This window comes from Sarcophilus harrisii, chromosome 4 (assembly GCF_902635505.1).
Source record: "Sarcophilus harrisii chromosome 4, mSarHar1.11, whole genome shotgun sequence".
In the NCBI taxonomy this organism is placed as follows: domain Eukaryota; kingdom Metazoa; phylum Chordata; class Mammalia; order Dasyuromorphia; family Dasyuridae; genus Sarcophilus; species Sarcophilus harrisii.
Genome location: NC_045429.1, coordinates 217,125,750 through 217,137,876, shown reverse-complemented (window position 1 = coordinate 217,137,876; position 12,127 = coordinate 217,125,750). Strand labels below are relative to the sequence as shown.

The window sequence follows — 12,127 nt, the reverse complement described above, 5'->3', positions numbered from 1 at the left end:
ATTAAAGGAGATAATTATAAAGTTATTGATTAGCACAGTGTCTGACGCATTATGTAAATGTTAGCTATTACTATTGATTATTATCACTATTATTTTAAAAAGCAATCCAGAGAGATTATTTCCAGATGGAGTGGGATAAGGGGAAGATATAGGATCAGGAAAGATTCCAGAGCTTGCATCTGATCTGAATGTTTTAGAATGGATACAATAAATTACATATTATTTTGCATCATAAAGTTTTATAAAACTCTTTCTTCATAACAATGCTGAAAAGGCAATGTCAATATTATTTTCATTTTGGAGATGAGGAAACTAAACTTTTGAGAAATTTAGTTATTTGCTTAGTCATAGAGGTACTTGCTAAAGCCCAGGTTTGAATTTAGATTTCAGATCCCATCCCCTGATACTTCCCAGTTATCAGCACTATCCCTTTTATATTTACTTACTTAGGTCCCATGGAGCATATATTTGCATTCCTAGTAATATTTCCAACAAAATTGAAATGCTTTTGCATCCTGACTTAATCTTCCTGGATATTATGTATTGGCAGATTTGATCAGCATGCCGCATATGCCTTCATCCAGGACTCTGATAAAATGTCAAATAGCACAGAACCAAGAACAGACCCCTATGACACTTCACTAGAGAACTTCTTCCAAGTTATCAGGGATCCATTTGTATCCACTTTTTGTGTTGTCAATTAATCAGCCCACATCCATTTACATCTAATACATTTCTCTATCTTTTTCCCAAGGATAGCATGAGACACTCTGTCAATTAACTTATTGGATGACAAAACTGATATAAAGGTTAATAAGCCAAAACAAGGGCCAAATCTACTGAGATGAGATTTAGATTTAATAAGCATGAATGTGTTTTACTTTTTAAATTTCTAAGATAAATCGCATAGATACAGGCTTAGAAAGATGTGTTTAAAGAGTACCATGTGATGACAAAAACCTGTTTTCTTTTTTGTGGCTAGTATGTTTAATTAATACGAACCAATTATATAAAATGGCAACCAGAAAATGAATTTGACTTTAGCTCATATTAGAAACATAGAACCCCAAACCAGGAAATAGTAGTCCTGTTGAACTCTTGCTTGTTCAAAACTCATCTGAGTACCCATGTCTAGTTCTAGGGAACCATATTTTAGGAAAAGATAATTAACAAGTTATACCTGGAAGGCAACTGGAAACTGTCATATGAATACCACCTTAAGACTTTGGGATTTTGAGCCTAAAGAAGAAAGAGTAAGGCAGGGAAAGAAAAGAACACATAATTACAATAATCAAATTTTTGTGGGGCTATCGTGTAGAAATTGAGATAACTTAATTATTCCACTTAGTGATCACTAAGGGCAGAAATAAAGACCAATAGGTAGAATTGGAGAAAGATGGATTATGGATGAATAAAGAAAAATATCAGAATTAGAACTCCTCTCCCAAAACTGAATTAGGGTGATTCAAGGGATCCTGACTGACCATTTATGGTCATGATAATGTTTGTTTTCATGAAAGGGTCTGACTAGATGATCCATTCTTAGGGCTTGTCATTTCTTGTTTTCAGTAATAGGCTTTCTCACTCCAACAATGGTATCAGATATAAAGGAAAGGAAAAAAAATTGAACGTGAAAGAGAACAGATGAAGGCTTAGGCCTTCATAGTTCATAGTCCAAGAATCTATCCAATAGGCATTTATCTGTAAACAACTTATTCTCCTAGAAAATTCTATTCTTGCTAGCCCCTTTGCTGGTGATTCATATTATAGTTATTATATTCTCTCAAACTCTTTCTGACAAGGAACTTCCTCACAGACCAGTACCTAACATTGCATCTCTCAGATTCCAACTAGCATTTTTTGCTATTATAATTCAGCAGAATGCCAAGTTTCAAATCCTACCTCTTTTGCTGTGAGACCATTGTCAAGTCACTTAACCCTTATATAAGCTTCAATTTCTTCAGCTGTAAAATGAGCTGTGAATGTAAAATACCTGTAATACCTACTTCAAAAGATTGTGAGGCTCAAATGAGATGTAGGTGTGTGTATAAAGAGTACTCAAATGAGATCAAATATCATCCATTTTCTTTAACTAATTCTCAGAATACTTCTCAGTGGGTGACCTGAAATAGATTTCAGTCTACTATACCTAATTCCATTAAGAATGGCTATGAATTACATACAACAGTAATACATCTTTTTATTTTTTCCAAGAATAGAAGCTGCATAGCTTTTGCAATGAAAAAAAAAATCATATACATGCTTTAGGACACTTGGTTAACCAACAAATAATCTGTTTTTAATGACCACCTTGGACAAGTGGCAAACTTCACAGTGTCAAATACATACATAGAGATATTCATATCATGGCATGTTTACTACAAAATAGCTTTCTGACATAAGACACCAGTAACATTTAAAAATTGTTATTAAATAGAACAAAGAACACAATTTCAAGTATTCAAGTACTGTTTTTTGGCTGAATAGAAACCCTCCCAAGAACCATGAACATATTTTGACTGCAAAAATAAATTCAGCTGCTCAATATTTCCCAATAGCATTTCCTTCCTAGGAACAAACTTGGTTCCTCACAAAGCTTAAAACTACTTTGAGGAACTGCTTTTCCTATCACATCCATCCTTCTCCCAACAGTTAAGAAAAATATCGGCTAAAGGAATAAATTACTACAACAGTGGCGTAAACAGTGGCACTGAGATACTGCAAAAAATAAAGCAAAAATAACCTTTTCATCATTGCATAGTAGCTTACAGTAGCAAATGAGAGGGAGCAGCAAAGACGGGACACAAAAACCCATTTCCACAAGGCCTAAAAACTGCTGTAAAAGTTAACTAGAATCCACAGTGCTTAGATAGAATACAAGAACACAACAAAAAGCACATGGTATCTCCCCTTCTAGGACAGTTCATTCCCTTCACACTAATCCTGATAAGAAATGGTCTCTTACACTCAAAACCCATCAGCTTAAATCAGTTAGTGTCAGTCATTTAGGATTGGTGAATGCATTTTGCAGGCTTATTAAGGCAAAGCTGCAATAAGGGAAAGGTGGAAAAGGCAGCAACTCTTCTTCCTGCTATTGGGGAGAAGCTAATCAGCTCCTGTCTACACTCAACCTCTCCTATATAGCACTGACAGTTACTTTCTAAGGCAGCTGCCAGGACTCCTCCCAAAAAACCCTCCAAGCTTATTCTTAGCTGAGAAGAGTAGGGATGCTTAAGAGAATGGAGGAGGAAGAGGAAGAGGAGGAGGATGCAAAAGCTCTGGGACATAAGGTCAATGATATGATTTCTTCATGGGCAATAAATGATTCCAGGGCAGGTATATGAAACATGGCAGAAACCCTAAGAATTCACAGTTGAAATAAGACTGGAAAAACATTTCTACCAATGCCCTATCTACATTTTCTCCCTAGGTTCACAAATACCAGTTCTGGAGGGAGGTCTTTAGAGTCTGATGTAGTGTTATCAAATAAAAATGTAAATACTGAATATTTTAAACATTATAGCCAAAATTGTGACATTTTGTAAATGAGTTCTGGGTTCACTTAAAAACAAAGATCCAAGAATGTCATGCATCCAAAAATCTCTTCAACTTTAGAAAGAGCTGTCCAACTGGGAGCATCTGGTGATGAGGAATACTGTTCTAACCATGTTACAGATGAAGAACTTGCTTCAGGCTCCACTGTCAAGCCTTAGGACCCATCAGAAGCAGTCACCAGCTCAAACCACTGCCTAAGGGCATCGCCAAGTGTCTCAGGAAGTGCATTCACATCTCTAAGGATCAAATAGAAGGGGAAAGGGAACTCCTCTATGTAGGAGTGAATTTCAGGCAGTTCTCCTGGTCCTTTAAATACTGGAACTTTAATGTCCAAGATGGAATCCTGCCAATATTAATAGAAAGAAAAAAAAAGGTCAATGATGTGAGGCATATGTGATGTATTTCACTGCTTTTCTGAGAATATTGACAAAGCAAGTTTTTAAAACTCCCTTGAAATCCAAGGGAGAATAATACTGTGTGGACAAGGATTAATACAGCCGAGGAAGAAAACACTCAACACTAAAGGCTGAATCATGCATGTTTGGTCAGTCAGAACTGACTCTTGATTTGAGAACTTTAGAATTTTCCAAACTAAATGCTTTGAGAAGAAGGCTGATCTCTAAGTACTTTAGGATCTTTCACTCCCTAATACTCTGCCATTCTAATCCTACTAATCTATATTACATGGATGGTTAGCTCTCTACTATCATATAATTTTTCTACTCCTGTAGGAATCTAGCCATTCACTAAAATTAAGATGTAAAATCTATGATGAATAACATCATCTGCTTCTCATAATGGTTCAATGATACTTTTATACTACTGTTATTGACTCTCCCTAATCAACTGTTATTTTCTTTTCTCTGAAAACAAGTAGCAGATGACTTATTTCCCTTTTTACTGAGAAGACAGAGTATGTGATGTGAACTAGTCTACTGTTCCAAATGTCTTGAAATTATTGCTCATTCTGACATTCTTTCTGGTTCTGTAACCTAGATCCCAATCTGTCTCATCTTATACAATCAATCCCTCTACTTCCTGCATCATCACTATCTTTCCCTCCACTAACTCCTTTCTACCTACTTATATGTTTAGGCCTCTGAAATCATAAAAAAAAAGACTCAGATTTACTCTTTGATTTCACCCAATGGCTCTCCCAAATCTCTTCTTTCCATTCCTACTAAACTTCTAGAAAAAACTATATATATATATATGAAAAATCCTACATGCTATTTAACTCCATATTCATTTGGTATTTAGAGTTACTAACTACATTTTCATAGTTCTCTTTGACTTCTTGAATCATTTATTCTGTCATTCCTCTCTGGTTCTGCCCCTGACTTTGGACTTCTTTCTCTATCATTCCCTCCCTAAAGGCCTTCTCACCTTGAAATATCCCTCTATCACTTTGAGCTTACTCTCTTCCCTTATCAGGAAGAAGCCCATCTGCCTCTTATTAGAACCAAGTACCAGATTATCCTGTTTGTATAGAATGATTTGTAAGGATCATGATCTTTATTAACAATCATGATCTACCCCTCAAACCTCTGGGCATATGTGAGATACTGACCTAGTCAGGCAGTTGTATTCCATCCAGCTCCTCTTTGATCCCTCCCTTTGAGCCATTAAATTTTTTTCTGGTACTTTCTCTCCTCCTCTGAAAACCCCCCCTATAAAAATATATGTACCCATGCACCCATGATGTAACCATGATGAAGGTCTTTGATAAGAACTTTTCAGGACTATTCCCTCTATTGATGTAAATTGTGTCCCCTTTGGGGAGAAGGATGCTCCTGACTCTCAAACTGCCTGGTCTCTGTCTTCCCAGACAACTCCCAAGATAAGTAATCTTATTCAATTTTTAAATTAATTAATTTTAATTAATTGAAATAATTCAATTTTAATTCAATAATTAATTTAAATTGAATTCAATATTCAATTTAATAACTAATTGAAAATCAGTTTCTCAGAGACTGTGTTTTGATTTGTAAATTGCAAAACATCATTTGGTAAACATTTGTTAAAAACCCTATTTAAATCTTGTCTCCCCCAAAGCATCTTAAAATTAGTAATAATAATAATAATTAGTGGACTTGCTCTTATAGCAGGAAAATTCCATTCAAATCATGAATGCCATTAAAAGTGAGTATGAAGTATTGAGTCTAGATTTTGAGGCTTCCTCTCCAAATCTTCTGTGTTTTGACCAGAGATTTTACAGGAAATTATTACTAGTTCAACACACTGATGAGAACTGTAAAAAGAAATTATTCCTTTTCCTCATTCCTCTTAGCTATGAGATTCTGTGTAAATCTAAATCTCTGCCTCGTCCTCATCTGTAAATTAGAAACAATAATTAGTCCAACTTTCCAGGGAAACTGAGGATAAAATAAGCTAATATATGTAGAGTATTTTGTAAGCTTGAAAGTACTATGACAAATAATATTGTTATTGTTGTTCAGTTGGGTTTTTTTAGTCACATTTGAACTATTATTATTATCAATTATTATAATAATAGTTCAGGTAGCTAGGTGGTACAGTGGATAGCGCTCCAGGCCTGGAGTCGGAAAGACCTCAGTTCAAATCTAACCTCAGATATTTATACTTAACGCTGTCTGCCTCAGTTTCCTTATCTGTAAAACGAACTGGAGAAGAAAATGGCAAATTACTCCAATATCTTTACCCAAAAAAAACCCCCAAAACCAAAAGGGGTCATGAAAAATCAGACATGATTATTTGACATTCAAAAGCCTCCACAATTTAGGAGCAATCTCTCTTTCAATCTTCATCTTCTCCTTCTCTCCCTCCTCCTACTAGCCTTATATTCTATGATTGAGTTAAATAGTACTACTCTCTGTCAAACATAACTTCGTATCTCTGCTCATATATAGTTTACTATGCTTGGAATTCCTTACTACTCTTTACCTGATTAATTCATGCTATATTTCAACTGTCATCTCCTGCATGAAGTCTTCTCTGACCATGTACTTGGCAACAGTTTTCTCTTCCCAGCACATTAAATACTTAATATATGTATTTTAACTATTTGTTGAATTAGGACTGAGTGAATGTAAAAACATACGATAGCTGATCAGGCACTAGGGTGAAGGAGAAACTCCCTATTTCATAACAAAATCATCTTAAATTCTTAATTTTCTGAAAATGTAGTACTTGAACAACAAAAATTTCCTTAGAATAATCCCGTATGGATGAACTGTATTTGAAGCAAATAAAATTTTGGATAAATATTTTAACAAAATATTTGATGTTCATTTTTATTAGATAGATCATGACATAGTAATGCCAGTAAATGAAGAAAGGAGTAATGAATGTTTTCAAGGGTGTTTAAACCTATCCTCAAAAATGGTGTAAACTGGACTAAAAGTTTAAGTTCCTTTAAGGCAGGGATTGTTTCACTTTTGTCTTCCAATCTAGCATATAGTATAAACAGTTGTCAGATTTACTTGTAGGTGTAAAAACCACAATCCACTTTATAGAGATCAACATAAAACCACGTTTCTGATATAAAAGTCACAGGAAAAACTGTCAAACATACTTTTCCTGCTAGCACCCACTTACCCGAGAATTGGGATTATCCAATATGACAAAGATGACAAAAATGTTTGCACTGCGGGCAGCCTGAACTGCTGCTGTGACTCGATCTTTCCCCTCCAAGAAAAGGCCTCTGCCATCAGACACTATGAGAAGCAGCTGTGCTGTTTCTAAGTAAGCAGTACACAGGAGAAGAAATAAAATGAGTCATTTTTCATAATTCAATTACCCATATCAGGAAAAAATCGAGCAACTTTGAAAAACTGCACCAATACCACAACAGAAAAATTTAGAAAATGAAAAGCTATAATAGAAGTTATGTATAAACCTTGTGAAATAGATGAGAAACCTGAGGGCTTTATTGGCAGGGAGGTTTATCCACAATTTCTACCCACTAGTTGAATCCCAGGCTCCTAAGCTACATACAGTGGGATAAGCACAGAGTAAGGAAGCACATGTAACATATGTTTATGTATCTTTGTATTCAAAAACCAGGAGATAGGGTAGAGTTGATTATAGATTAGGCTCATGATACTTCTCCATTACTATAGAAATTTATACCCAGGAATTTCCATCTTTGTCTGAAATTACCAACCATGAGTACATTTTAAGGAAAGATTTCCAGAAGTGCAGACACTCAGAGGCAGTGATAGATTTGCATACTGTAGGGCAAATAGGCTGAAAATATAGAACAAGTGGTTACTAATTTACCATCAAAGAGAAGAGAATAGAACTCACCTGGACTGGTATTTTGAGAGAGCTGCTGTGCAGCAGTGAACATGCTGGCTGATGATTCTAAAAACTGAATGAACAAGAAACAGAAAAAAGAAAAGAAGAAAACTCTGTCATTTCTTGCCCTAAGGTACATAGAAGACATTATCCCCCAAGGGGCCTATATTTCTTGATTACAGGTAAGGAAATAAAAATCTTCCACCCTATCAAGATTGGAAAACTTGAAAAACTGCACTGTGGCATCACTGGGGTACTCAACTTCGCAGGCTTGGCCAAGATAAAATGCAAGAAAATAAGGCCTAGTGTTCTGTAAAGGACAGTCCAAGTGTAAGGACATGTCCCTCAGAGTTTCCAAAAGAAACAGTGAATTTTGATGAGCAAACTAAAAATCATACCCAACAACAATAACAAAGAAACTTTAAAGTCTAAAAGCAGAATCATGAACTAGAGCAGGGGTCCTCAAACTACAGCCTGCAAGCCAGATGCGGCAGCTGAGGACGATTATATGAATAATCGTCCCTCATCCAGGGCTATGAAGTTTATTTAAAAGGCCCACAAAACAAAGTTTTTGTTTTTACTATAGTCCGGCCCTCCAACAGTCTGAGGGACAGTGAACTGCCCCCCTATTTAAAAAGTTTGAGGACCCCTGAACTAGAGGATCCAGAAGACTTGAGTTGTGCTTCACAATGACTCCTGGAGTGATTCAGAAAATGGCAAAAAATGCTTGGATTTTGTCTCTCTCAAACATCTGAATCATTAGGAACAGATAATTCTCTTTACAAAAGGCTCCAAAATTCTCAAGATAAAACTAGCCATGACACATTAAAAAAAAAAAGTTCTAGACTCCTATCTAGAACCAGTTCTATAATTCAGTGTTTACAGGTGGCACTTGATTCATTCCAGGGGATGCACTATTTAAAAAAAAAAAAATCGCCTGAGGCCTGCCTTACTTCCCCATTTCATTTTTTCTTTTTTCCTCTACTTCTTTCCACAAAGTACTGTGAGTTATTCAGAAGAGTAAAAACATTTTAGGGGAAGAGATAAGGAGGCACAGAATTGTAATTATTGGTAAATTAATCCAAAGGATATTTGGAGAGTTCAGAAATATAGGCCAAATCCTGTTTTACACCAAGAAAATGCCCACATTTTATTCTAAATGTCAATTAAAATAAAGGGGGAATCAGATAAGGCATGAGAATCTTTCTGCAATTCACAGTACTCTGAAAATAGTTGATCTGAAAAAAATTGATGATAGACTATGGGTGAAGAATGATGCTTATATTTGTAAGACTTGACTGATGCTATTTGCTTTTACTGAACAGCTTTTATTCTTTCTTATTCTTTGTTAAGATAGAGGAAGGATATTCAGAAATTAGAGTGACATAAAAATAAGAGACAAATTAAAAATTAAAGAAAATAACTGCAAATGACCATTTAATTCAAATAACATTTGCACTTTTTTTTTCCATACCTGAGCAATCTTAGTTTTCTTTTGTTGGAATTTGCAGTGCTGCAGTATCCGGGTTCCTGACTGATCATTAAACTGTTCATGGAATGGATGCAGCAGCTGAATAGTTTCCCCAAAGCTTGGAGGAAAAAAATGCAAGAATATATTTTTATTATATGATCTAAACAATCAAACTTCAATTTGTTTGGGTTTTTTTTCCTCTCTAAAATGAAAGAGCATCCTTACCTGTATACAGCAATTTGACCCACTTCCAAAAGGGCCAGAGCATTTCCAATCACTGCCAATGATTCATATGCAAGCTATAAAAAGATATAGAAGTTGAAGGAAGAAAATAAATATTACATGCTAGGTACTATGTTGAATGCTTTAAAAATATCAATTCATTTGATCCCACAATAACCCTAAGAAGGTGCTATTATTATCACATTTTTACAGTTGAATGAAATGAGGCAAATACAGAATAAATGACTTGCCCAGGGTTACATAATCTAGTAAATGTCTGAGGCTCAAACTATTGCCCTTTGATAAAATGATAGGTTATTTTTCTTGTGCAGCAAGATAATTGTATTAATATGTATGCATATATGCATACATTGGATTTAACATATATTTCTACCATGTTTAACATATATTGAACTATCTGCCATTCAGGGAAGAGAGTGGGGAAATTGGAATATAAGATTTTTCAAGGGTTAATGTTGAAGAATTAACCATGTATGTGTTTTGAAAAATAAAAAGCTTTAATCTAAAAAAAAAAAATAAAGATGAAATGATCAATACTATGAGCAATTCATATCCACCTCTAAAGACATTAAGAAAAATCTGGTGACTGCATTATCACCCATCATGCAAATTCTCTTACTGTCTTTCCTCTTTACCTGTTTGGTGTGGTTGTCTTCCATGCTAGAGGAATCATCAATGGCCAAGCAAATCTGATATTGGCGTTTGCTGGGCTTGGTCCTTCGAAGCCAAATTTTGTCCTTCCGAAACTGACTAGCAATATATGGAATGACTTTTCGCATGTTCAATCGTTTCCCTGATCGATAGTCTCCTCTGTGAATTTATGGGGAAAATAATATAAATATGTATTGTTTGCTATACATGCTATTACATCTGTAACGTACAGCTTACATTAGTCCATTACTAGGCTGGTACTTTTTTAAAATAACAAAATTGCCTTAATGTAACCTTCCAAATCAAATCCAACAATCAAAACACCTGAAGCAATCAAGGGCACCATTAAATGAGATTGAAAAGTTCAAATGATGCTGGCCAACACATAAAAATTTAAATGGGTAAAGCAATAGCCAGGTAAACATAAAATAAGTTTTTAAAAATAAAATTTTTATAAAAAATAGTAGTTTTAAAAATATATCATAAATTGTTTGATTCAGTTTGATTTAGGGGAACAGGTGAGAAGAGCTGTGAAGTAGAACCAAAATCATAAAAGAAAAAATCATTTAAAGACCCTCAATTCCTGGATCCAGACCTTCATGGCTCTGACTATGGAAACAAAGTTATTATTAATAACTATCTTATGTGAACAGATGCATAGCAAACATCAGTTACTGTTTTTGAAAAAAGGTTAATGCAATGAGATGAACCAAATCAGTTCCATTTGTTCAATAATGAAGAGAATCAGCTACACACAGTGAAAGAACTACAGGAAATGAATATGAACCACAACAAAGCAGCATTTCCACTCCCTCTGTTTTTGTCCTCTTGCATTTTTTATTTCCTTCTCAGGTTATTTTTACCTTGTATCTAAGTCCGATTTTTCTTGTGCAGCATATGTATGTATACATATGTATACATATGTTGTATTTAACATATACTTTAATACAGTTAACATGTATGGGTCTGCCTGCCATCCAGGGGAGGGAGTGAAGGGAAGGAGGGGAAAGATTGAAAAAGAGGGTTTTGCGAGGGTCAATGATGAAAAATTATCCATGCATATATCTTGTAAATAAAAAGCTATAATTAAAACAAACAAACAAAAAAAAAAAAAAAAAAGAGAAGAGATTAATGGATGAACTTCATGAATACTAAAAATTCCTAGCACAAATAACTTGGAATCCAAATGATAAACTTTACTCCAAATCACATAAAAATAAATTCAGAACACCAGCAATATTATTAATATTATAATATTATTCTTTCCCCATAACTAAGTTGTATTTCTCAGTATTCATATAGTCAGATTTTTATAATTGCCAAAATCACCAAGTTTCCTTTACACTGTAAGTATTTAGTGAGCTGTAATCAATGACCTGAAAATATCACTTACTTTAGCTTGGCTGCCTGGGTGGGCTCCAGGATAAGTCGAAGTTGTTCGCAGAGTTGCTGTGAGAGAGGGCCAGTCAGGACAAGGTATTGCTGCCACATCTCAGCTGCTGCCTTCTCCTGGGACAAAAAATGTAGATACCCTCATTACTTGAGAGTAAATCATGAAGGTACTTTTTCTCAAACATTTTGCCTTTCTTTCCTCATCCCAAACATTCTATTCCACGAAAAATATATGACCACTCAATTTTAACTGAAGAAAGAAAAAAAATCTATATAAAGATGTACTACATTATTCACATGTCCAAATGCAACCATATCTGCTCTAAATGAAAGGTTCCTTTTATTAGTAGATGGATGATGACAACAGAAAAACCAACCACTTCATCATGGATACATTTCCAAAAGTGAAGCTGCCAAGCAAATAAAAATACCTTCACAGGAACTAGCCATATAAATTAGTCTTCTGCTCATGCAATCAACATGTTTTTTTCTGCTAATATAATAGGCCCAGTATATTGGCACATGCGTATGTATGAT

General features: G+C 34.8%; 1 protein-coding gene across 1 annotated transcript in view; it reads right to left on the bottom strand.

The window, feature by feature from the left end:
• Positions 1-2,243: 2,243 nt before the first annotated feature.
• The window catches only part of MDN1 (midasin AAA ATPase 1), a 179,374-nt gene continuing 169,490 nt past the window's right edge, over positions 2,244-12,127 (bottom strand). The window contains exons 96-102 of the mRNA XM_031964521.1: positions 11,592-11,707; positions 10,183-10,357; positions 9,530-9,603; positions 9,308-9,422; positions 7,843-7,906; positions 7,132-7,274; positions 2,244-3,898 (exon numbers count right to left, since the gene is read on the bottom strand). Coding sequence (XP_031820381.1) covers positions 3,710-3,898; positions 7,132-7,274; positions 7,843-7,906; positions 9,308-9,422; positions 9,530-9,603; positions 10,183-10,357; positions 11,592-11,707 — 876 coding nt within the window. The 3' untranslated portion in view covers positions 2,244-3,709. The remainder of the gene's footprint in view (positions 3,899-7,131; positions 7,275-7,842; positions 7,907-9,307; positions 9,423-9,529; positions 9,604-10,182; positions 10,358-11,591; positions 11,708-12,127) is intronic.